The sequence below is a fragment of the Tenrec ecaudatus genome, chromosome 10 (genome assembly GCF_050624435.1).
Source record: "Tenrec ecaudatus isolate mTenEca1 chromosome 10, mTenEca1.hap1, whole genome shotgun sequence".
NCBI lineage: Eukaryota > Metazoa > Chordata > Mammalia > Afrosoricida > Tenrecidae > Tenrec > Tenrec ecaudatus.
Window position 1 is genome coordinate 157,112,793 of NC_134539.1, and position 27,242 is coordinate 157,140,034.

At 42.6% G+C, this 27,242-nt stretch overlaps 1 protein-coding gene across 1 annotated transcript in view; it reads left to right on the top strand.

The window, feature by feature from the left end:
* The window catches only part of LOC142460104 (E3 ubiquitin-protein ligase RNF213-like), a 142,348-nt gene that overhangs the window by 75,108 nt on the left and 39,998 nt on the right, over positions 1 to 27,242 (top strand). Inside the window, exons 29-44 of the mRNA XM_075562325.1 lie at positions 4,499 to 4,617; positions 5,339 to 5,458; positions 5,957 to 6,105; positions 6,808 to 6,949; positions 9,743 to 9,878; positions 14,869 to 15,060; positions 16,090 to 16,226; positions 16,967 to 17,121; positions 17,224 to 17,436; positions 17,938 to 18,119; positions 18,657 to 18,777; positions 22,174 to 22,274; positions 22,388 to 22,570; positions 23,750 to 23,919; positions 24,018 to 24,117; positions 26,451 to 26,562. Coding sequence (XP_075418440.1) covers positions 4,499 to 4,617; positions 5,339 to 5,458; positions 5,957 to 6,105; positions 6,808 to 6,949; positions 9,743 to 9,878; positions 14,869 to 15,060; positions 16,090 to 16,226; positions 16,967 to 17,121; positions 17,224 to 17,436; positions 17,938 to 18,119; positions 18,657 to 18,777; positions 22,174 to 22,274; positions 22,388 to 22,570; positions 23,750 to 23,919; positions 24,018 to 24,117; positions 26,451 to 26,562 — 2,332 coding nt within the window. The remainder of the gene's footprint in view (positions 1 to 4,498; positions 4,618 to 5,338; positions 5,459 to 5,956; positions 6,106 to 6,807; positions 6,950 to 9,742; positions 9,879 to 14,868; positions 15,061 to 16,089; positions 16,227 to 16,966; positions 17,122 to 17,223; positions 17,437 to 17,937; positions 18,120 to 18,656; positions 18,778 to 22,173; positions 22,275 to 22,387; positions 22,571 to 23,749; positions 23,920 to 24,017; positions 24,118 to 26,450; positions 26,563 to 27,242) is intronic.

Below are 27,242 nucleotides of genomic sequence, written 5' to 3' on the forward strand. Positions count from 1 at the left end.
TTTGTTATGATCCACGTAAATGAATGCCTTTGCATAGTCAACAAAACACAAGTAAACATCTTTCTGATAGTCTTTGCTTTCAGCTAAGGTCCATCTGACATCAGGAATGATATCCCTTATTCTACATCCTCCTCTGAATCTGACTTGAATGTATGGCAGCTCTTTGTCAATATACTTCTGCAACTGTTGTTAGATAATCTTCAGCAAAATTTTACTTTCATGTGGTATTACTGATATTGTTCTGTAATGTCCACATTCTGTTGGGTCCCCTTTCTTTGGAATGGGTACAAATATGGATCTTTTCCAGTAAGTTGGCCAGGTAGCTGTCTTCCAAAATTCTTGGCATAGATGAATGAGTGCTTCTAGTGCTTCTTCTGCTTAGTTGAAACATTTGAAATGGTATTCTGTCCATTCCTGGAACCATGGGTTTTTTTTTTCCTGCAAATGTTATTGGTACAGTTTAGACTTCTTCCTTCAGTATCATTGGTTCTTGATCATATGCTACTTATTGAAATGGCCAAATGTTGACCAATTCTTTTTGGTACAGTGACCATGTATTCTTTCCATCTTCTATGATACTTTCTACATCAGTCGCTTTTTTGTCCATAGAATCTTTTAAATATTGCAACCTGAGGCTTGAACATTTTCTTCAGCTTGAGATATGATGAACATGTTCTTAACTTTTGGTTTTCTAACCTCCAGGTCATTGTAGATTTCACTATCATATTTTATTTTGTCTGGTCAGTCTTCCCTTTGAAATTTTCTGATCAGTCCCTTTCCTTCATCATTTCTTCAATTTGCTCTACAATCAAGAACAAGTTTCATAGTCTACTGACATTCATGTTGATCTTTTCTTTCTTTCCCTTTTTAATGACCTTTTGCTTTCCTTGTGTATGATGTTCTTGATTACCTGCAGCTCATCATGTCTCATGCCAGTAATGTTCAATGAGTCAAATCTATTCTTCATTTGTTCTCGAACTTTAGGTGGAATATACGCAAGGTCATATTTTTACTTTTATGGATGTTTTCACTTTTTTCAAGTTCAACCTGAACTTTCATATGAGCAGTTGATAGTCTGTCTGGTCCAGTCAGGAATGTGTCTTTGCTTTGCCTGGTGATAATGGCCTTTTCCATGATTTCTTCCCATGATGTAATCAGTTTGATTTCTGTGCACTGCATCTGGAGAAGGTCATGTGTATAGTAGTCACCATTTATGTTGTTGGAAAAAGTAGTCGCAATGAAAAAGCCACTGATCTTGTACAACTGTATGATGTGATCTCCAGTTTAGTTTCTAATACCAAGGTCATATTTTCAAACTACCATTCCTTTTGCTTTGTTTCCAACTTTTACGCTTCATTTGCCAATTAGTATCAATGCATCATTTTTCTTTTAATAGTTTTGAAATATAATTAACATATCCTACCATTCAGTAGTTCAATCACATTAAGAAGGGTTGTGCATTCTTCACCATAATACACTTTGGAACATTTTCTTCCTTCTTGTACTCACTGCTGTTGACTCCCTATTTTTGCCCCACCTCCTCTTCTGTGCCTCCACGTAATTTTTAATCCAATTGCAATCTTCCCACCCTTAAATCCCTAGGCAGAAAAACACACACAAAACAAAGAAAAAAGGAAAAGAGGACTATAGCAATGACCAAATAAAACAGAAAAACCTCAATCTTCTCGATAAGATTGAACTGCTGAATTTGGTGATATGTGATTTAAGTGCCAATAAAATTGTTTTTTAAGTGGGTGAAGGGAGACATTGATCAGTGTAAGACATGAAAAAATAATAATAACTTATAAATTATCAAGGGTTCATGAGGGAGGGATGGTGGGTGGAGGAGGGAGGGGAGAAAATGAGAAGCTGATACCAAGGGGCCAAGTAAAAAAAATGTTTTGAAAATGATGATGGCAACAAATGTACAAATGTGCTTGACACAATGGATGGATGGAAGAATTGTATTAAGAATTGTACACACCCCCAATGAAATGATTTTTAATAATAAAAGAATAATTCTATCTAAAAATGTTTTTTATATAAAAAGAAAAACCTCAATAGAAGAGAAAGCAGAGTAGGTTGGAAAGGGGGAACCCATTACAAGGATCTACATATAACCTCCTCCCTGGGGGACGGACAACAGAGAAGTGGGTGAAGGGAGACATTGGACAATGCGAGATATGACAGAATAGTAATTTATAAATTATCAAGGGTTCACGAGGGAGTGGGGAGCAGGAAGGAGGGGAAAAATGAGGAGCTGATGCCAGGGGCTTAAGTGAAGAGCAAATGCTTTGAGAATGATGAGGGCAATGAATGTACAGATGTGCTTTACACAATTGATGTATGTATGGATTGTGATGAGAGTTGTATAAGCCCCCATAAAATGATTATTTTAAAAGAAAGAAAAGAAAGCAGAAATATATACTTTAAAAACAGAATAAATTTTTAAATAGTTTTTAAAAAGAGGTCCAATGATAAGGTGTTGCATTCCAGCCTGACAACTGTTGCTAACATGTATTTTGTTCTGATAGTAAGGCTATTTACATTCCTAGACTATGGTCAGTAGGGATTCACCAGAGACTCCATCAACACAGGGACCTGCAAATGGATTGGGGCTTCCACTAGTATCCGTAATGTTCTAAAAACTGAGTATTTAGAATTGAGACTTTGGTATCATTCCCTCCTCAAGATTTGGATTTTATTATTTATAATGCCTGGATCACACAGGCTGGGTGCTTCTTTTATGTGGACTTAGTTGATTCCTCACTTAAATGGCTATCAAGACATATTGATAGCATGTTTGATAAATTTCAGTCTAAGGAAGTTGGTAACATTTTTAAGTTTCTTAACCGCTAACTTTAATGATTGGTACATAAATTTCAATAATAGTTGTATTGACTGGACTTTCTTTTAGGGTTATAGATATAATCCTGTCGCAGACAGTATTGTCCTTCAAGATCGACCTTTAAATGTTTTTGACAATAAAAGCATCACACTTCCTCTTGAATTTATCATTCTCGGCTTAGTGAACCCTATGACTGTCTGATTCAAAATGGCCAGTACCACTTGAGCTCATTAATACCTTAGGTGATTGATCTTTATGCTTTCCATTTCATTTGGATGATTTCCAATTTTCTTAAGATTCATGCTGCGTATAGTCTACATTCCTATTATTAATGGATGGTTGAAGCTATTCGGTCTTGTTTTGAGTTGTGACACATGAGCAAATGAAGGTCTTGCAAGCATTACTCCATCCATGTCATTCTGCTTGATTCTGTTTGAAGGCAGCTCTGTGCTCTCCAGTCTGAGGCGCTCATCTTTCAGTGCTTTATCTGACCATGCTCTTCTGCTATTCACAAGGTTTTTAGTGGCTAATCCCTTAAAAGGGAACAGCCTATTTATTCCTTCTTCCCATCTGATCTTAGTTTAGAAGCTCTGCTGAAACTGCTCGCCTTGAGTGACCCTCCTGGTATTTTGCAATACCAGTGACAGCTTCAGGATCACAGCACCACATAAGCCACCACAGTATGGCACTGACAAACAAGGAGATTACTTTGAGAACCATGGTGCACCTAACCCAAGCTACAGTATTTTCAATCACCCTATATGCAAGTAGAAGTTGGACACCGAATAAGAGGAACCAAAGAAAAATCAATGTATTTGAATTGTGGTGCTGGTAAAGAATATTGAAAGTACCATGGACTGCCAAAATAACAGACAAATCTGTCTTGGAAGAAACAGAGCCAGAATGCTCTTTAGAGGCAATGATAGTGTCTTATGTACTCTGGACCTGTTGTCAGGAGATACTAGACCCTGGAGAAGGGTATCATGTTTGGTAAAATAGCAGGTCAGTGAAAAAGAAGAAGGTCCTCGATAAGATGGATGGACACAGTGGCTGCAACAATGGGCTCAAACAGAAGAACAATTGTGAGGATGGCAAGGATTAGATAGTGTTTCATTCTGTTGTATATAGGATTGCTATCAGTGGTACTGATTCAACAACATCTAACAACAATAAAAGGAACTCCAATGGTTCCTTATCTCTGAGATAAAGTAATTTCTGCACCTCTTCAAGCATTGGAAACCCTACTTCAGGACTGGATCTGGGTGGTATAAGGGAATCATATGCCCATAGAATCTTATTCCTGAAATGGAAAGCTTGGCTAGGCCTCCACTTAGTGGCATCAGGGCAAGTCTACCACAGATGGGGAGGCAGTGTCTCTCGTTGATAAATGAAAGCCTCTTCAGAGCACAGGAGCAAAGACAATGAACTGATTGGATGAGCACCTACGTTTATTTTGGAAGTACAGAAGAATGAGGGAGGTTGAAATTTATTCAAAGTTAAAAATAAAAGAGACCCCCTCACCTCCAAAGAAACTAAATGTCAGAAGGTGACATGATATTGAACATAATAACTACTGGGACACCCTTCAGACATTTCACAATGTTGATGTTGTTTGGTTTTTGTTTGTTTGTTTGTTTGATCTTTTAATAGGTATTCTGTCATCAATGAGATCAACAAGATTCAGGAAAAGAAGGGCAGTGCCCTGGTCTATTTCATCACAAAGTTGTCCCGGATGGGAAGTAGAACGTATTATGTGGGATTCCAGGGAGGTAAGACCAAAGTATTAGTAAATACATTTCATAAAAGTTTTAAAAAATTATTTCTAATTTGATCCCATGCTGTACAAGTGTAAGATTAGAATGTTAACCTCAAGAATCTCTTTAGACGCAGGTACATTTCCTACCAATAATTACTCACACACAAAAACACAAACACAAAAAAAACCAACCTTGATCTCTGGACTTTATGTTATTACACACAGAATTTCCTGTATTTTGCTGCTACATAAACACTTGATTGTTCTCTCATTTCCTCACATTTTTAATATATGAGTAATTCAGGAAAGATATTCCTGCTAGTACTATTTTGAATGCATTGATTTGTTTGTTTGTTTTTCATTTTACTGAGGACTGGGAGAAATGCTATCTGAAAACCTTCCACTTTAATTGAGGAGTGGGCCATCCACTATTTATCCCATAAGAAAATTGGCAATCCACAAGCAGTAGCATAGCAGTTTACTGTAATAATTATATAAAAATAGTAATGGGGGGACAAACATTTGCAGGGTCTCCCTCCCATTTATTATTACACACTGGCTAATATCATCAGATCCAGAAGAGCATCACATACTTTACGCCGACTCCCATGGCCCGGCGTGCCCAGGTGGGTTCCATGTGAGCACGTTGAGGGGTTTCCATGGAGGACAGGAGCCCCTCCCTCAGCAGCAGAGTATTTAAGCGACAAGAGGACCCCGGGCTTTCTCTCTCCCAGGGCTGTGGCAGTGCCTGCACATCGACGACCTCCACAGGTCAGCAGCCATGGTTTCCGACGTGACCGAACTGCAGCATGTCTCCATCAGCCAGCTCTTTGCTCCACAGAACAGGCCTGAGGGTGAGTGCTGAGTGGAGGTTCTGGGGACCCAGAATAGTGGATGTGGCCCGACGGGGAGTGCTGTGGGGGCAGCTGTACACCGTGGGTGCCGGCCAACAGGATACCCAGCCTCGGTACCCTCTGGCTCCCAGCACTTTCCCTGTAGCAGCAGCTCAAACCTTTGCTGAGCTGACCTATCTGACCAGTGAGTGATCACAGCCCCCTATCCTGTTCCCAAGGCTGGCACAGGGGACGTGTCACTGGCCTCGGAGATGTTTGTGGAGAGCCCTATGGAAGGTGTCTGTTTGGTTGGCTCCTCTGACAGAGCCCTGGGAGGCGGAAGGGGGGAGCCACCCTGAGTGGGTGAACTCAACTTGTGTCCTGTCTGTATGGAAAACATCGCCTCATCTGGGGATCCCTCTGGCCAGCCAGGGCATGTGCTAAGCACGTGCACTCACTGGAAGTGCTGCTGAGGTCCCTGTCTGCATCGTAACCTGATTGTCTCTGCTTCCATTGCAGTGGACATGGGACACAGGGCAGAGGACCATGAGGAGGAGGAGGCGATGGAGACAGAGATGAAAGGGCCTGGGGACACAGCAGAGGTGGAAATGGAAATGGACAGCTCTGCTGAGGTGGAGGGGGCAGCCTCTGGGCCCAGAAGCAGTGAGGTAAGCACCAGTCCTCCAGGGCCCCCTGGGCCATGCTGGGGGACCCTCCTTTTCCCCTCTACTCCAGATAGTGGGAGTCCGTGGAGGATGCCAAATGGTAATGGGGATGTGGCTACTAACTGAAAGGCTGGAGTTTCCAGGCCATGCAGAGCAGCCTCAGAAGAAGCCGTGGGGATCTGAAAACCAGCCATTGAAAGCCCTGTGGAGCTATTCTATCTTGTTACACATGGGGACACGTGGACTAAGAGTGGACTCATGATGACTGGTGTTAGCAGCACTGCTGTTTTAAGTGCTGTCAGGTCCACTCAGACTCACAGGACAGGGTAGAACTGCCCCCACAGGCTTGCTTTCCTAGGCCAAAATCTTTACAGGAGCAAGTCGCCAAGTCTCTTCTCCTAAGGAGCAGCTGGTGGACATGGACCATTGAGCTCATGGTTTGCAGCTAGTGCCGAACCATGGAGCCTCCACGACTCCCTTTGGCACTGGTATCAACTGTAGGTGAAATCCTGGCACTCAGAGTTTCCTGAGTTCTCCCAGTTAGCTGTGCTCTGTCCTGACCAAGTCCCTAATGATCAGGGGACGTGGGAGGACCCTCGGGAGCAGCTATGGGTCACCAGCATCATCTATACATGGAAAATCACCTGTGCTTCCTGCATGTTGACCTTGAGATGCCATCTCACGGAATTGTGTTTATGGCTACAGGTCCTGGACACTAGCAGACTCCTGAGCAGCTGTGTGCAGAGTGCTGTGGGGATGCTCAGAGACCAGGACGAGCACTTTCCACGCAATACAAGGAGAGTAGAGATCCTTCTCAGCCTCTTAAACAAAGAAGATGAATTCAGAGGTATGGCCCTCACCCCTCTCTTCCTGTCTATATCCAGAGTGAACTCTTCTGTTTTTATTTGTATTTTATCTTATTTGTGAGTGGGGTGGTATTTTGTAGAGTAAATCTGTTTTCCTTTAAAAATTATTACTTGTGACCGCATAATGAAAAAATAAAACACCTGTGGAAGAAAAAAAAATTATTACTTGTTTCATGTCATTGATTACTATCTCTACAAAGTAACATCACTTACCCCAATTCCTTCTCTGCTTCCTGTTTCTAGTCCTCCTCCTGTGCTAACCCTTCCTGCTTTCTGAATTGTGTCCTTGGGAAAACAGTGCCCATTTGGTCTCAAATGGCTGATGATTCTAAAGCATGCACCTGATGTTTACCTTCCATACCTGTTTATTGTTTGGCTGAACATTGAACCACAGGGGTGAGTTCAGTCCCAGACATAGAGGGCTACAAAGGGCCAGTCTTGGAGGTTACACCAGTTTCCATCACTAACAAGCATGGCCTTTTTCTTTTCTTTTTTTAATCATTTTACTGGGGGCTGATACAACTCATCACAATCCATACACCCATCCATTGTGTAAAGCACATTTGTACATTTATTGCCCTCATCATTCTCAAAATATTTGCTCTCCACTTAAGCCCTTGGCATCAGCTCATTTTTCTCCTCCCTCTCCTCTCCTCCCTCCCTTATGAGCCCTTGATAATTTATAAATTATTTTGTTATATCTTACACTGTCCAATGTGTCCCTTCATCCACTTTTTTGTTGTCCATCCCCCAGGGAGGAGGTTATATGTAATCCTGGTAATAGGTTCCCACCCTCACAGTATTGCCATTCTCAGCCTTGGTCCTGAAGGGATCATCTGTCCTGGATTTCCTGTGTTTCCAGTTCCTATCTGTACCAGTGTACATCCTCTGGTCTAGCCAGATTTATAAGGTAGAATTGGGATCATGATAGAGGGGGGTGGGGGCGAGGAAGCATTTAGGAACTACAGGAAAGTTGTATGTTTTATTGTTGCTACACTGCACCCTGACTGGCTTGTCTCCTCCCTGCAACCCTTCTGTAAGTGGATGTCCAGTTGCCTACACATGGGTCTTGGGTCCCCAATCTGCACTCTCCTTCATTCACAATGATTTGGTTTTTTGTTCTTTTATGCCTGATACCTGATCCCTTCAACACCTCATGATCACACAGGCTGGTGTGTTTCTTCCACATGGGCTTTGTTGCTTCTGAGCTAGATGACTATTTGTTTACCTTCAAGCTTTTAAGACCCCAGATATTATATCTTTTGATAGCCTGGCACCATCAGCTTTCTTCACCACATTTGCTTATGCACCCATTTGTCTGAAGCGATCTCATCAGGGAGGTATGCACACAGTGATACTTTTTTTGATGCCTGATAATTGATCCCTTCGGCACCCCATGATCACACAGGCTGGTGTGCTTCTTCCATGTGTGCTTTGTTGCCTCGGAGCTAGATGGCCGCTTGTTTACCTTCACGTCTTTAAGACCCTAAACATTATATCTTTTGTAGCCGGGCACCATCAGCTTTCTTCACATTTGCTTATGCACCCACTTTATCTTCTGTGATCGTGTCGGCAAGGTGAGCATGGAATTCCAGTTTAATAGAACAAAGTATTCTTGCACTGAGAGTGTACTTGAGTGGATGCCCAATGTCCATCTGTTAACTTATTACTTAACTTATAAATATATGCATGTAGATCTATACCCATCCTTATATATAGATATATTTACAGATGTACATGCCTTTATTTACACCTCTATAAATACCCTTTGGCTCCTAGCTCTTTCCTCTATTTCCTTTTACTTTTCCTCTTGTCCCACTATCATGCTCAGCCTTCATTTGGGTTTTAGTAATTTCTCTCTGTTACATTACTATTGATCACATCCTACCAGGCCTCCTACATCCTCCTTACCACCAATTTGGATCACTTGTTATTTCCTTGTCCCTGGGTTTGTTAACACCACTTCATTTCCCTCCCACCTCCCTCTCTCCCATGTCCACCTAGAACCGTTGGTCCCGTTGTTTTCTCCTCCAGATTGTTCATCCAGCCTATCTTATTTAGACAGACCTGCAGAGATAATAACAAGCATGGCCTTTTTCAAAAGTGATTTTGACTTGTTTTCCACATTTTTCTCTCTATCCAGGACCTTCTAGCTCCCTCAGCATGGTTGGCAGAGCTGGGTACCATCCAGCTCTTCTTGTCCCAGAGCAGTGGAAGCTAATGTTCAAATGATCCATTCATCTAATTGATCTTCTATTTTTTTTCACCCTTCTTTGCTCGGAATGGGAAAAACCTTTAGCTGCATTTTGGATGGCTGATAACAAACTATGTAGAATATTGTCATCCTGAACGGTTATGCCAATTGACTTTGGTTTCCCCCAGACCATTGTCTTGTGTCCTCAGGCCCACTGAGTCATCCCCCTCAAGGTGTTTGGTTATAGCTAAAAAGTTTTCCTAACTCTACCCCCTGTATTCTGTATAGACTCATGGATATATTGGCAGCATAGAAATGAACTGTGTCAAACTTGTGTCTATTTCCCATCCTCTGTCCATTTGTGGGTTCTTCCTCAGTTGTGTGTGGGGAGCCCTTTCCGTCCTCTGGGGCTCCCAGGAGCAGCTGACTCAGAGGGAATCTGGGAGTCTGCTCTGGAATTGGACTAGCAGATGCAACAGCCGTCTGACCTACTGACAGAGGAGGACGGAAAGTCTTTCAGAGCTCACAACTCGTTGCCTGTAGGGTCTGTTAATTGGGTGTGTCCTCTCCTTCCTTACAGCCTCTTTCTTGAAGGTCTTCAAGGACCGTCTCTACTTCCTCTTGAAGAAGCAGGAAGAGACCATGTACAATCAGAAGGAGTGGGTAGTACGGGAAGCCTCCAATCAGGATGCCCTCCAGGAGGCGGGCACGTTCAGGTACAGAGAGTTGAGGAAACATGGATGTGGCTCAATGGTGGCCACAGAGGTGCGCTCTCCTGCCCACATCTTCTCCCAACCTGGGAAGCGTGGGGAGACACTTCTTTGTGAAACACTCAGTATTCAAAATTTGGGGGGGCTATTTTCCTGAAAGAGCTCAGAACAAATATGGGTGGTGGCTTTTTAAGGGGCTATTTACTCTGATCTCTACTTTTATGTGAGTTTACAATTTTTAATAATAAAGAGAACAAGTGTCTTGTAGGATGGTGAACATTGACTAGCTTGTCGTAAATCTCTAAAATAGGTGCTATTTTATATTTTAGGTCATTAAACTAAAAATGTGACATGCAGAGAGGGAATAGAAATCATCTCGCCAGGCCTGCTGGGTTAAGTAATGGGAACCTCAACAAGAGAACCCTGGAAAGATCTTTTCACTGTAAAACTTTGAACCTTCCCTCAGAACTAAGCCTCAATGATCTCTAAGAGGTCACATGCCATGGAGAAAGAAGAGAGTGCCCTGGGTCCCAGATGAAGGTGCACCCACCTCTGATTGATGGTCTCTTTTTAGAGCAGTGACTCAATCATTGGCTGGCTATCTCTTGTGAGACCCTTCCAGGTACAGCTTCTCTCACAAAGGCCTCAATTGGCTTCAGGCATAGGCCTCTGTGGGATTTAGGAGGAAGAAGTGGAGAATGCGACCATCAAACCAAAAGTCGGAGCTTATTCATGATGACTGTGTTACCATAGGAGTTACTCTGCTTCCATGTTGGGTGGGGTTAGGGGTGCTAACTCAAGAGCTCCCTACCTTAAGTTGATTCCAACTCAAAGCAAGCTTATAGAACAATGGCCTCCTTTTTGGTTTTCAAGGAAATAAATCAGTGGTTCCCAACCTTCCTAAGGCCACGCTTCTTTAATGCAGTGCCTCATGGTGTGGTGACCCCCCAACCACAAAATTATTTTCATTGCTACTTCATAAATGTAATTTTGCTACTGTTATGAATCGGGCGATGCCTGTGAAAGGGTCATTCAACCCCCAAAGGGGTCATGACCCACAGGTTGAGAACCACTGCGGTAAATCTTTATAGAAACAGAAAGCCTCATCTTTCTCCTTGGAAGTGACTGATAGGTTTCAATTGCTCACCTTGAGGTTAGTAGCCCCACACAAAACCCACTAGATCACTGGGACTCCTATTTTACTTATTTTCCTTCCTAACTATCCATTCTGAGGGAATGTTGTCAGATGAACCTTGAGCCGAGAAATTCTTTCTTTCCCTGGTTATGCTTTATGGATTTTCTTCACATTTTCCAAGTTCTGCATTTTCACTCTCCTGTTCTGCTGTCACTGTCTCAGGCCCACCAGTCACTGACTGCTCTGGCTGCAGCACTGAGCTCTCAGTCCCTAGGTCTCTGCTCTGACTTGGTCTCTGCTCTCACTGGTGGTCTTTGGAAAAGTCTGAGCATATCTGTATCCAGTGCTCAGAACCGTGCCCCTTTTATCCCCCTGTCTTTGATGTCAGCCCTGGGTGAGTCTAAGACTTTGGTGACTAGTTCCCCTCACCATCCCTTTGTTTTTTGAACTCCGATCTGCTGCCCTGCTGGGGTTAAACACACAAATCTTTGTAGTTTTTATACTCTAATCTCTCACAACCACAAAGTCTGAAGGTACAACTGAACAATGCTCAACTGCTCTTCCTGGTCCTCCCCCAGCCAGCTTGACCTTACACTGTTCTTGTCTCTGCATTTCTCCAGTTCAATCTTTTCCCTAAAATCAAGTGACTGCTTTGATCCTGAACATGCTTCATTTTCTCAGTAGGCCTTGGGAATTCTCCCAAGTTTTAAGCTTTATTTCATATTTTTTCTTCCATTCACATCCAGGGCTTTCAGATATGATCCCTCTCAGAGCCATTAGTAGTGATAGCTAGGTACCATCTAGTTCTTTGGTCTCCAGATAGTAGAGACCGATTTTGGTGTGGTCCGCTAGTCCAGTGGACTAAGTGCTTCCAGATATCTTTTTCTTTGCTTTGCATGAGAGATCAGTAGTTGTACCTTAGATGGCTGCTCACCAGCTTATAAGAACCAATTATTACTTTGTATCCATCTAGACTTTTCTGATACTCCAGGACCAGTGATGTTTGGTCATGTCTGTTGTTTTCATAACTGTGTTCCCATCAATTCACAGGCCTATTTGCAGCATAGATATTTACATATGTAGAAATATCTTTCAAATCTATGTATATATTCCTTGGTATAGTCCCACTCTCCCTCCCATGATCATTCAGCCTGTATATCTACCCACTTGTAGATCATCATTAATGCAGGATTGTGGACATAACAGTATTTACCTCTGTTGCTTTGAACTACTGCACTGTTGCCAGTGTCTTCCCCTTCCCCCTTTTTTCCTGACCTCCCTCCTTCTGACTTTTTCTCCCAGGTTAATAAATGTCTACTTTTGAGGTAATTAAGGTTTATTGTGCCAACCTGGCCGATGAACACATGTGAGATTAATTGAAGAGCAGAGAGATAAATGGCTTGGTGAGCCTTGCCTTTGTCTTGCTCTCTGATGGTCGGACCAGGGTGCGGCTGCCTTAGCCAGTTCCCTGCTTCACCTGGCAAGGCTCACTTCCTGCAAGACATCCCAGAGGAGAAGCTACATGGACCTACCCTGATATAACCCTGAGTGCTGGAGCAGCCATGTGGAGACCCCTGCCAGCACTGAGATGCTTACACGCGAACTGATTCATTTTTCCTCCTGCAGTTGCATGTGTTATGTGATATTGAGGAGGACTTTATAGATCAGTGTTGGACATATAGGCTAATGTTGAACTTAAGGGCTTGGACAGCACTGGGTTGGGATGCTTTCTTTCTTTCTCTTTTTTTTACAGTGATTTGAGAAGCTGATGCATTTTTTTATTCCTTAGAATCTTGTGTATCCATGAAATGCTATCTCCCAAGTATTAGGTTTGCCTGCTCAGAAGAAAAAAGAGTACGGTAACTTAATAAAGTAGACGGCTACATAATTTATGTCCAAAAGAATACAACTAATTGGGAAATACCACAGAAGCAAGATATTATTAGACACTACAACAAGAAAATACAGTAGCTAGGAATAAGCGACAACAAAAAAGTATGAGGGGAAAATACATATATTAAAGCTATAAAACTAAAGACAAAAAGCTGTAAAATTACCAAGAACATAAAATGCAGCTAAAAGCCAATGTTTATCTTGTTCTTAAATTAGAAATCTCCTTGTTGGGTAGCTGTCACCATTAAAAGGGAGCACAGCAAACCTCTCTACCAGAGAATGTTTATAACCCAGAGAAATGACAGAAGTATTTGGTATAGACTGTGTCAAAATGTAAATGACTAAAATATATCAATAATAAAAAGACAAGCATTACCTTCTCCCTCCAAAGGCAGATTCACAAGATGGAATATGACTTATCAGTAACAAATGAAAAACATACTTAATCAAAATGTTACCATCCAAAATGTTAGTGAAGATGTAGAGTGATGTACACAGCATATCGAAGGGAAAACCGTAGAGTCTCTTCACAAAATCATGTTGCCCATTCCCACAAGTCGAAGACGTACCTATCCCAAGGACCTGCCAGTGATGGCCCATGGGCCGATTTGGCCCACCCTGGCGGTGCTTTCTTAATGTACACATACTCCTTAATAAAACGTTCTTATATGCATACAAGTTTCTGTGGATTTGTTTCTCTAGTCTGCCCAAACTAACAAAACCTTCTAGTTAGTAATTTACCCTCTTTCTCTCCCATGCCTAGTGCCCATCAAAAAATGCGTCATTTAGTATAAAATATTTCCTTAAGTTTTTATAATAGTGGTCTCATACAGTATTTGTCACTTTATAATTAACTTATTTCACTTAGCATAATGTCCTCCAGGTTTATCCATGACGTGTTTCACAGATTCATTATTTGTCTTTAACACAATATAGTATTACTCTGTGTACCTATACCATAGTTTGTTTTTCAACTCTTCCACTGATGGCCATTTAGGTTGCTTCCATCTTTTTGGCATCATGCATAGTGCTGCAGTGTATATGGGTGTACGTGTATTTATTCCTATTGTAGCACTTGTTTCTCTAGGATACTCATATATACCAAGTATTGAGGGTGCTGGGCCGTATAGTATTTCTGTGTCCAGCTTTGTGATGAAGCATTGGACCATTTGACAGTCCCATCAGCAGTGTGTAAGTTCCCACTTTCTCCACACCCTCACCAGAATTTGTTCTTCTATTTTGAACTTTGCTATTAATACTGACGTGAGACGAGGTCTCATTTTTTTTATTTGCAGTTCTTGAATGATTAATGAGCATTTCTTTATGTTTGTTGTCCACCTGAATGTCTTCTTCAGTGAAAGATCAGTTCATGTTCTCTGCCAGTTTTTAATTGGATTATTTTTCATTTTATTTCTAAGATATTTCCTATAAATTTTATGGATTAGTTCCTTATACTGTAATGTCGCTTCCAAAAAATTCTTGCCAGTCTGTGGATTCTCCTTTTATTCTTTTGGTGAAATGTTGTGATGTATGTAAGTGTCTAATTTGGGGGAGGTCTCAGTCCTCCAGTTTGTCTTGTATTGTTTTATTTGTTTTTGGTTATCTTTGATAGTGTATTTCTGCCACATATTTGGTCATCTAAGTTTGCCCCTATTTTTGATTGATGGTCATTATATTTTTAGGTTTTGTATTTAGGTACTTAATTCCTCTTGAGTTAGTTTTTGCATGTAGTGTAAGACATGGGTCCTGTTTACTTTTCCTGACATGTAACAGGGCAACCCTCTTTCTCATCGGTTATACTGTATTGGCTGCTGTCCTGTCTCCCTCAATTGCACTCTAACAGAGCCACCATCTCTCCCACTACTGGTATACTGTATTAAAGTGACCTATTCCCCATATTTACTTGGTACTGGGTTACCTTGTCTCCGATGGCACTGTAACCAGGTTGTCTTCTGTTCTGTGCTGCAGGCACACCCTTTGGAAGCGGATCCAGAAGGCAGTGACCCCTCAGCTGGCCAGTATGATATCTTTCATCGACAGAGATGGCAACCTCGAGCTGCTAATGAGTCCTGATTTTCCATCCTGGGCAAGAGATCTCTGGATGTTTATTTTCAGGGACATAAAGCTTCTCCAGATACCTACCATGAAAAATAACATACGGTGAGCAGAAAACTTTTAAGGGAAGGTGGAAAAATCATAGCTTTGCAGTAATCTTGAGATGCTCTCTCATGTATTTGATGAAAATAATGATCTGTTTCAAAATCACATTTAAGTTTACTCCTTTTCCAGCTTAAAAGATTATGGCAATACAGTCAATGGCAAAAGGGAATTTACTAACATTCTAAGAAATCCCTGTTTCAATCTCTGGCTTCCTAGCTTTCAGAGAACTCATTTGAGTTCAAGGTTTGTACTTGCTTCATAAACAGCCCAGGATATGTAGGAATGTTGCTTCCTCCCTGGCCCACACTCAAGGTGGGCACCACACATGCACCGGACCCCGGAGTCTCATCAAGGGGCCAGAAACTTCCTGCTTGGGCCTCAAAGGGCTTCTATTCTAGGCTTCAGGGTATTTAAAGAACATCTGACCAAGCAGGATTCCAAATACCAAGTGTGAACACTTACATGGAAGACAAGAGCTATGCATGACCATGTTGGAGAAAACACACCATAAAAGCGACATGTCTTTGTGCTTGAGGAAGGGAAGCATGGGGCTAGGTGATAGAAGGTACTACTGGTGGCACAATGGCTAAGTGCTTAGCTGCCACTAAAGGATGGTAACGTGAAGCCACTCAGTGAACTCAGCAAGTCAAAGATGTGGCAATCTGCTCCCATAATCACTTCAGCTGAGAAAACCCTATGGTGGTGCTGCTCTGTGGCATGGGGTCGCTATGAGTATAAACTGGTCAATGGCACCTACAACAGAGGACACAAGAATCCTGGTTTTGCCAGAGACGTAGGTGGTGACTTGTTTTTCTGTGTGTTTGTAGAGCAAAGGGATCACATGAAGGCAGTCCCATGGTTCCTCAGACAGAATCTCTCAGCCATATGAAGAGAAGTAGACCAACGGGATCTATTTGAAGTCCCTTGGCTTTGAGGATTGAAAGCAATGGTGTCACTTATGGATCTTGTCCTGTCCTGAGTGACATACCACCACTGATCATATGCTTTGTCCTCCTGTGGCTCCTGCAGCTCTCAGAGCGAGATGTCCCGCATCGTGGTACAAAACAACATGAAGCTTTCAGACAACAGCGTCCCATTTAGCTGGAGAATCAAGGACTACCTGGAGGAGCTGTGGGTCCAGGCTCAATACATCACCGATGCTGAAGGTGAGGCCACCTCCAGAGAGACTGATGGACACACAGGCAGGCAGGCAAATCACTCTTTTACTCACTGCAGACTGTCTTACAATAAGCCAGTGATATCTGGCTGCTACACTGTGAGTGTTCATTTAGTGAAATTGGCTCCAGTAAGGATCAGAGGTCCCGTGGACAAGGGATTCTCTTGGATGGGTTTTTGTCATGCGGTGGCCAGGGAGGAGGTAAAATGGGACATGGCCAACAGGAAGAGAGCCTGTTCCCTATCACAAGTGGGCCATTCCCCATCAAAGGCTCTGGCAAGGAGGTGACAGGACTGAGCAGATGTTCCCAGTGGGACCTTTCTCAGCACCATCTTCCCTCCAATGAGCTGTCAGAGTAACTGCTGACACACAGCCCGGACGGGGCACTTCACCCTGCCAGGCACCTGAACGCAGTCCTTCTGGGAAACACAACTACGACACAGCATTTTGGAAAAATCTTATTTCTTATATACAGAATTACCTTTAAATGACCAGCAGGTCACAATACTTGGCAATGAGCTTATTTTTCTGGGTAGGTAAGAACTCTGTCACATCTTCTGAGTGTACTTGCTATTCCACTAGAACACTGCCTAAAGTATCTGGACGTGAACATCCCTTTCCTTCTCCATAACGCCAGCCCGCGCACTCCTCTCTGAGGACTGTCCTGACTCAGAGAGTCCCTGCTCCCTGAGCAAGAGCAGGGCAGCCATGCTCTGCTTTCCTCGGCAGGACTGTCGGAGAAGCTAGTGGCAATCTTCCAGCAAACTCCTCTGGGCCAGTTCCTCGCTCGACTCGGGGGAGAGCAGCAGCAAACACTGCTTCACTGGTACCTGAAGGACTTCCTTCTCTTGACCATGCGTGTGAGCACGGAGCAGGAGTTACAGGTCAGTACCAACTGGGGGATGAGTGTGACACCTGTGGCGTGTGGACTGGATGCAAAGGCAGGGAAAGGGCTGTCTGTCACGTAAACACTGCTTGTTCTCCAGTTTCTCCAGCTGGCTCTGTGGTCCTGCATGGGCCAGCTGAGAGCGGTGTCAGCAAGGCCAGAGGACGAGATGTCCCTGCCGTGGGTGCACCTTGCCTATCAGCACTTCCGGAGTCGGCTGCAGAACGTCTCTCGGATCCTGGCTGTCTGTCCGCAAATCCTAGACAGCCTGACAGAAGCAGTGGAGAGCCACCGCCTGCCTGAGTATGAGATGGTACGGCTCTCATGGGCACACAGAGGAGCTTGGAGGCCAAGGGCTCGGCCTTCTTGAGTGGGAGAGGTCGACCCCACCCTGGGCATGGAAAGTTTACAGGGTGTCCTCAGATACTGTTGAGTAGAATCTGGCTCATGGCGACTCCATGTGGGTTAACCTTTGAGCAGCAGACCGCCAAGCCTTACTTTCTTGGGACCTAGAGGGGATGTGAACTGCTCACCTTCCAGTTCATAGTCCGGCACTTAACCATTTAGGGCACCCAGAGACGAGCTTATAGGGCCAGGTCCCACAGGGAGATGGCACGGGGCACAGATGTCAGTGTAGTAAGAGATGTTGAGAATATCACACAGAGCTAACACGTACTGTATCCCAGGCCAATGAGCAAGTCAGTTATGAATCTGGAGCCGAGAACACTCTGGGCTAACAGCAGGGCCTCAGGGTTATGGGGAGGTCGGGGGAGGGGCTCCTCAGTCACTGCCTGTTCTCCATCCATCTGTGCAGACGCTGGATGCGCTTGCAGCCATGGCCTGTGTTGAGCTGCTGACGAGGGACACCTTACAGCCCACCCCCCAGGCCTGGCTGCAGACGGTGAAGGACCTGTCGACACCGCTGGAGTTGCTGTGTTCTGAGGTGCACATGCGAGGCAGTGGAAACATGACCACAGCGCTTGTCAGGGATCTCAGGTGAGGCCTGGGTGCCAGCCCCCACGAGCTCAGCACGCTGTAAGCAAGAGCAGCAGGCCCAGCCAGGGAAAGGCTCTCCCTCCTCACTGCCCGGCACCAGCTCCTATGACCAGTGACATTCCATCAAATGGCAGAGGCCCAAAGGAAGGGGAGGGCATGTTCAGGCATCGCTGTGTCTCAGGGGTAGGCAGTCAGCAGACCATGATGGCCCTGTGGGAACAATGCTGTGACAGAAGGACACTCAGCCCAAACGATAGGTGGAGGGGGACTGACAATGAAACTGACTTCCTGGGAGATTATCCCTGAGACATGGGATGTCTTAAAGGCTGGGTGGGGAGCATTGCGGGTGAAGCACAGGCTTGTGCTGCTGAGTGCACCCACGGGTGCACCCAGAGGCCAGTGCTCTCTCCCACTGTCCCTCAATCCTGAGGTCCTGTTCTTTCTCTGAACTCCCTGCCTGGCTCCAGGGCTGTCCTCCCCTCTGGCAGTCTCAGGTGTTGTCCTCAGAACTGAGAGAGTGACCCCTGCTTTGCACAGGACCCAGTGGAACCGCATTTTTTCCATTTCCCTCTTCGTGGAGCACGTGCTCCTGGGGACCCAGAGCCAGATCCCAGAGCTGCGCTCGCTGGTGATGGACTGTACTGCCTCCCTCAACAAGGTGAGTGCCTGGCCTTGCTTCATTCCTTCCACGACCTGCCTCTACGTGCATGCTCCCTCTCAGCTCTGGACATGGCCATCTGGAAGTGCAGCGCAATGTGGTTTGCCCCAGAGCTGCCCGCTCCTTCCATGTTAAGTGTGTAATGACACGCCCTCTCTGGTTCTTAATCAGAGTGCGTCACTGAAGCGTCAGTTGCTGGCATAGGATGCCCTCCAATTAAGTGTATGCAGAACGGGTACCAAGGGGCAAGAAGATGCTTGGGAAGCCACTGGAAAGGAGGAGTAAACCCCACTGGAGGAACAAACCCCACTGGGCCTCGGAGGGCAGCTCCCTGGAACTGTCAGCTCCCCTAGATAGGAAACAGAGAGGCCTCTGCCCTCCCACACCCTTATAAAGTGCCTCTGCAGAAAAAGTCACCATGGGTGTAACCACCCTTCCCAGTGGTGGCCTCCCAGAGCCAAAGGTGGACTCTACTCATTGCAACCTGTGGACATGACATGAGAAACCAGTTAGCTACTCGGTCATCTCTTTCACCCAGAAGAGAAAAGCACAGACTGATCATTCTTATTTAAAAATAAGAGAGGCCTGAATTATTAACTAGGTAAAGTTTAGCATGGTTTTAAACTTGCAGAAACCATCATGAGTTACACATCAGATTGAAAATTAAACTCTGTATGATCAATTCTAACGATGCAGAGAAAGCCTTCCATAGATGTCAACACACACAGGTCCATAATTTGAAAAAGAAAATAGTACTGGCAAACTAGGAATAGCAGAGGCCTTTCCTTTAGCTGTTATTGCCTGTGAGTATATACAATATAAACATACCTAGGCAAACATCATGCTCCCCCTTAAAATTCCCCCCAAAAATGTGTTTCTGCTTTTAAATCTATTGCCTAGATTTAGAATCCTCCTGTTTCTTGCTTATGTTCAAGCAACCATATACAAGAATGTTAGATGGTGCTGAGTCACACTCACAGCAACCCTGTCCACGCAGAAGGAAACATGGCCTGGTCACACACTATCCTCACAATTATTACTTTGTTTGAACCTACTGTTGCAGGCCTTGTGTTAATCCATTTTGTTGTTTCTTCTTTCTTCTGACCTTTTATTTTACCAAATATGTGGTCCTTTTCCAGGGACAGGTCTCTCCTGATAACATGTCCAAAGTATACACAGGATGTCTCCCCATTCTTGCTACTAAGTAATATCCTGGTTGTACTTCTTCCAAGATAGACTTCTTTGTTCTTCTGGCATTCCATGGTACTTTCAATAATCTTCACTAATACCGTAATTCAAATGCATCAATTCTCCCCAGTATTCCTTATTTATTGTCCATCTTTCATATGTATGTGAAGCAGTTGAAAGTATCCTTGATTGGGTCAGGCAAAATATACTAGTCCTGAGAGTTACATTTTTGCTCTTAAATACTTCAATTTTTCACATATCATACAACTTAATCATTCAGCTATGTTTTTAATTTTTGAAGCCTGTTTCCATTTAATTTTTTTACAATTTTAAAAATTGGAAGTTTATATATATATATATATATAATTCCATAGTTCATTCATATGAAGCAGAATTCTACATTTGCTACCACAGATTTCAAACATTCTTGTCCTTCCTGTATGCCTTGACATTGTCTTTTATCCCCTTCTGTATCCCACCCACGCAGAAACCCTTTTTCTACTTGCTGTCTCTATAAGTAGATTCATCAATCCTTGGTTTCATATACCAAAAACCAGAAAAACATGTAACACAAATTCAAGAGGGTGACTCCAATGACATAACACATCTGAGACAAACCTTAATAGGAACAAACATACACACACATGAAAATAGAGAAAATGTTGAAAACCAGATCAGGTCCAGCATGCATCAGAGATACCAATCTATAAAGTCCTCTTCAGACTCACGAAACACATGCACTGATGCCGAATGCAGGATGATCACAGGCCAGTGAGTCGAAAGTCTTTGGATTCAGTGGTGTTGTAAGCATCTCAGCACTGAAAGGGGTTTCCACATAGCTTCTCCAGCTTCGAGGGCTGCATCAGGGTAGGTCCATGTGACTTCTCCTCAGGGATGTCTCGCAGTGAGTGAGGAGAGAGAGTATATGTCTCCCACCTCCAAGGAAGAAAATACAGGAGTTCCCATAATTCTCAGAAGGCCCTGCCCACACAGAGGCCTCATTGGCTATGATCTGATTGACAGACTAGAGTCCACCCCTTCACTCTTAATCCTCTCAAGTCCCAAATTGACACCACTACTCTACTGGGTGTCCACAATATAAGCTCAGATACAACTCCCTACTTCAGATTTGTATTTTATTATTTACAATCCTTGATCACACAGGCTGGTGTGCTCCTTCCGTGTGGACTTAGTTGATGCTTCACTTAGATGGCTGCCTGTCTGAAGATAAGCCTTTAAGACCCCAGACGCTATCCGTTCTGGTAGCTAGGCACCATCTGGTTTCTTCAGCACACTTTGCTATAGCACTCTTATCTTCAGTGATTACTTCAGGAGACCAAGAATAGTTTTAGGTTTTAAGATAAAAATGGCTCCATTTTCATCTTTGTTTTTCTATATGGTGTGAGCTTTGTCATTGTCCTCCAAATATATAACCAGTTTTATCAACACTGTTAAATTAGAATATCTCTTTCTCACTTAGTGATTTTCAGCTCTTTGTCAATGATGGCTGTCCAGAGGTAAATGGATTTATTTCTATTCTCAGTTTCTCGATTTTGTTCCACTGGCTTGTTTATGTATCTGTTGTCGTACCAGTAACAGGTGGTTTTGAATACAAAGAATATGTAGTAGGTTTGGGATTGGGAAGTGTGGGCCTTCCTACTTGGTTCTTCTTTAGTAGTCATTTGCTTATTTAAGGTGTCTTTCCTTTCCATATAAAACTGAAGATTTGGGTTTTTATCCCTATCAATAAAAAGTATGTTGACATTAGTCAGGACCAGAATTGCAGAAGATCTGTGTTTGAATTAGATAGTATTAAAATTTTTCCACAATGTTAAGTTTCCTTTCCATGTGCTTGGTATATTCTTCTATTTATGCAGATCTCTTTGGTCTATTATAGTAGTATTTTGTAGTTTTATTTGTGTATTTTGTTTCTCTAGTTAAATGTGCTCCTAAGTATTCCATCTTTTGGGTGGCTACACACAATGATACCGTTTTCCTGATTTCCTTGTAATATTTCTCTTTGTTAATATAAAGGAATCTGACTAAATTTTGTGTGTTGATCTCATACCTTGATACTTTGCTGATTCTTCCTGTTCTAGTAGTTTTCTTGCTGAATACTTGGGATTTTCTATATATAAGATCAATTATCTACAAACAGTGGTAGATTTGATGCTGCTTAGATGCCTCCTTGCTGTCTTTCCAATTTAGTGTCTACAAGAGAACTCTGACATCAAGACCTACAGGCCTTTTGCAGCTGTGATGACTACTCTCTGCGAATGTAAGGAGCGGGCCAGCAAGACCCTCACCAGGTACATATCTGGAAGAAGATCCATAAAGAAGAATTTGGGTTTGTTTATATTTTTAGCTTATCATAGTTACTTGCTTTGTCTCGGGACTGATCTATACCCTTTATAAGTTACAGGTTTGGAGTTCAGCCATGCCCTAAATGCCTGGGAGATGCACAGGATCCTGTATGCCTGCCATGTGAGCACATCTACTGCCATGAATGCATAAGAACCTGCCTCATCCCAGAGCAGATGAGATGCCCCTTGTGTTCTTTTGGCTTGCCAGACAATTTCTCTCTGACCGTTTCACAAGAGCAGAGGTAAAACCCTTTCTCCTAAGTATGCTATCTTAAAAAAAAAAAAAAGTAATCCAAAACATACACTTTATTTTAACTTTTTCAAAATCATTATATTGGGGGCTCATACAACTCCTATCACAATCCACATATACATCAATTTTGTCAAGCACATTTATACATTCATTACCCTCATCATTATCAAAATATTTGCTCTCCAGTTAAGCCCTTGGTATCGCAAATTATTTTTCCCCTTCCCTCCCTGTTCCTCCCTCCTTCATGAACCCTTGATAATTTATAAATTATTATTATTTTGTCATGTCTTACACTGTCTGACGTCTCCCTTCACCCACTTTTCTGTTGCCATACCCCAGGGAGAAGGTTATATTTAGATTCTTATAATCGGTTCCCCTCGCCTTTTTTTAAAATCATTTTATTGAGGGCTTGTACAACTCTTATTATAGGACTGGGTAGTGTTCCATTCTGTTGTTGGGTTGCTAAAGTCTGTACCAATTTGACAGTACATAACAGTCACACCCCAACACCTTCATCTGGTAGAAAATCTAACTTCAGAGAGCTTTCATGAGACACTGTCATTTATGGATATCCTTCTAAATATGTAGTTTGAAAATTATTTTCTTCCCAAGATGTGCATTTGTACAAATTTGGAAGAAGCAAAATCAAAAGCGACGAACCAAAAAGTTATAAAGTTATCCCAAGAGACCCAGTAAATGTAGACACAACTGGTTTATCCCTATAAGCTCATCCTCCTGGTGCAGAAGTGCCCCTCTTGTTCCATGGCCTGAAGGTAGAACCAGCCCTCCTGGCTAACTGCTTTGGGCACCAGGTGGTTTGATTAGCTGGTGCTTTGTGGACTTAGTGGTCCCCGCCCAGCTCTGTACCTGCTCTGCTTCTTGCCCTTCTCCTGCCCTCTGGTGTCTCCTGGAACTGGAGCACAGGGTGAGCCTAGTGGATGGGTTCTCTGACACACCTTGGGGGCATCAAGAATATAGCTGCCTAAAAGATCCATTTGTTCCTGAGGGGAGATCCGCCTGTATCGTGTTGTGATGGTTTTGAAAGCCAGTTCTAATCAGAGTAAAGAAACCTATCTTTTAAGATAGGAACAAAATGCCATCCAAATCCCAAGTCATCTGTCTTGCGAACTGTGCAAGTCCTTTGACCATGTTTTTCCCCATTCCTAAGGGATGCCATAGAGAAGCACGCCCGGTTCCGGCACATGTGCAACAGCTTCTTTGTAGACGTGGTTTCCACCATGTGCTTCAAGGACAACACTCCACCTCAGAGGGACGTCATTGAGGCCCTGCTGTCTCTACTCTTTGTTCAAAAGGAGCTCTTGCGAGAGGCCCCCCAAAGTAAGTTGCTTTCTTCTGACAGGCCTCACAACTCAGTCCTTTGCCTCATCTTTGTGTGTGTGAAGTGCACTGAGATACCAATTTCTGTCTGGTTTAAGGATATCGTGAGCACACAAAATCTCTGTCTCCGTTTGATGATGTGGTGGATAAGACTCCTGTCATCCGCTCAGTGGTACTGAAACTGCTGTTGAAGTACAGGTAAGGGAACTCATGTCGAGAACTGCCTTGACTCATGGTCCCACCTCCCAATTATGACTCTCTTTCCTTTTCATGCTCATAATTCTAAGAAGCTTTTTCAATGCGACCGCCTGGCTCACTTATCTACATTAATTGCATGTTTTCACATGAAGGCAGTTGTGTTTGGCACAGCCACTGGGCATATTTAGGAAAAAACAACAAAAAATCAACAGCTAACTAGGAAAGAACCATGATGTTCTGAAATGTGCAGGAATCTGGGGTTCTGTTCCTAATTCTACAGCAACCTTGTTTTGTGACATGAGACTAGAAACTTAGAATCTCCCTCACTGTCAATTTTCTAGACATCCTCTCAGTTTTATCTCAACTCCTGATTTCCCTGATTCCATGAATCAGTCAAGAAGTCCCTATAAGTAGATGCCAAAATGCTTAGTCTTGTCAAATTATTATATTTTAGGAAATTATTATCCTAAAATTATTATATTTTAGGGAAGCTTATCTAAATTCATAAGAATCCTTTCAGAAGATCATCGGTACACTCATCCTGAATCCTAACTGGACAGCATATACTTTTTGAAGTGTTGGAAAAATCAAAATGCTGTAATAAAAATTTTTGCAGAAGCAACCCTTTCCAACTGCCATGTGTAAAAGCAAACTCAGAAGAGATTAGATTTATATGAGCGGGCTTCAAAAAGTTCATGGGAGAAAAAAGGTTCATGGCAAATGGAATTTAGAGACAATGGAATTTTTCCACCAACATTTGAAGCCCCCTCCTCCTATGTACAACTTGGATCCACTGCATCTTTGTCTATCGATACTTTGCTTTGCTGTTTTTCCATCATTAATGAAATAGTCTGTTCAAACAGGATTTCCAAATGAAACTATTGTAAATGCATATTATTATAGATTTTCAGAATGTAAAACAAAGTCACTCTTCTTACTAGTTAATTTTTACTCTGGAAAATGTTTTATTTTATTCTTTTATGAAAGAGTAATGTTTTCATTTCAACACACAATGGGGTTGTTCATGTTACTTTAAATGAATTGATAAATATTTTTGAAATTTCTGGTTTAATATTTTTAAACTTTGTACTATGCTTTGCCTGAAAGTTTAGATAACAAATTAGTTTTCCATTCAACAGTTTATACATAATTTATTCCATGATATTGGGTGTAATCTCCACATTGTAACAGCAGTCTTCCCACTTTCTATTTTCTGTTTCTATTTTTCTTTCTTTCCTGCCCCTTCCTGCCTCCTGAGCTTTATCCCAAGGCAAAAACTGCTCTTTTTACATTTTAAGGTTGGTTGTTCTTTGGACTTCATACCTCCCTGGTGTTATTGCTCACTGTATAAGCTTTCCTATTATTTGGCTAAAAAATGAGCCATGGGCATACATTCAGGCCCACGTTTCAAGGATGTCTAAGGGTCACAGTCTCAAGGATTTTACAAATCTCTATCACATCAGCCAGACTGTTTCTTTATGATTTTGCATTGTGTTCTACAGTTTTTCTCCCAGTCTATTCAGGACTTTCTATTGAGGTCCCATTCAGATAAGTCAGTAGTGATACGCAGACCATCTAGTTCTTCTGGTCACAGGGTGGTGGAAGTTGAGGTTCATGTTGTCTGTTAGCCATTTGGACTACTTGCTTCCTTGCTCTTTGAATTTTTTCATGCTTCTGTCATTGGATTGGGAAAAAAAACAAATAGTTGGATCTTAGAAAGCCACGTGCTAGCTTTTAAGACTTGATTCACTAGTCATCACCATAGGGTATAGAACATTGTCTTTACGCCAATAAATTTAGTTGTCTGCCAAGTTGGTTTTAATAACTAATAATATAAATATAGCTTTAAAAGCGCTTAGGGGGGCTTAAGTGGAGAGCAAATGTTTTGAGAATGATGAGGGCAAGGAATGTACAAATGTGCTTTACACAATTGATGTATGTATGTATGGATTGTGATAAGACTTGTATGAGCCCCTAATAAAATGATTTTTAGATTGTGATAAGAGTTGTATGAGTCCCTAATAAAATGTTTTTTAAAAATGATTTTTTTTAAAGTGCTTAGGGGTCCTCAATACTTTTTAAGACTTTAAAGTGGTCCCGAGATAAAGAAATTGAGAACTGCTGATCTAAAATATGGAATTCTACATTCCTACAATATGGTACTGGAATAGTTTCCCTAAGGTCATCTTTCAGCCAATTATACATACATATTTTGCATATATATATTCATATGTTTTTTAGGTAGAGAAGGATGCATATAGATTTATATATGTGTTTCTTTTTATAATGGGTCTCTAGGTAGAGGATCACTGAGTACATTTCTTGTTCCACAGCTTCCGTGAAGTAAAAGATTATCTTCGGGATTACTTGTCCTCTCTAGAAAAGATAGGATTCATTGGTGAGGATAAGACAGAGCTCTACACACTCTTTATCAACTGCCTAGAGGTAAGCGGTCACTTCTTTGCATTCCTTTTTTTGCCGTCTATCTGAGCCACGTGGTCTATGACATGGAGAGCGGTTCTGAGAATGTGCACAATGTCATGTCAGTCAATGAAAGGAACAGAAATTCTGTTCCCATGGCAAAAAGAAAGGTTTTGAAGGCTGCTTGCCCTTACTAGTTGTCTCCTTTGCCATCGTTGTGCCCTGTGCACAGATGCAACAAAGAAGACCATCAAGAGTAACCACAGTTGCACTGGGTGGTGAGACTACAAATACTTGTTTTTCTCTTCACATTTAATTCTAAAACATGGTTTCCATAGTATAGTGGTTATCACATATTTATTCCTAAAATTCTGATAACGCATATGAACACCGTTTGTTGCTGTTGCTTGGTGTCATCCAGTCAGCTCTGATCCATAGCAACTCTATCCACAATAGCACCAAATACTGCCCATACCTGGGCCATCCTCACAATCGTTTTTTATGCTTAAGCCCATTGTTGTAGCCATGGTGTCAATCCATCTCCTTGAGGGCCTTCCTCTTTTTTTGCTACCCCTCTACTTGACCAAATATCATATCCTTCTACAGGGACTGTTTTCTCCTGACAACATATATGTAAGAATGTAAGGTGAAATGTAAGATAGTGTGATGAAAGCTCGCCATCCTGGCCTCTAAAGAGCACTCTG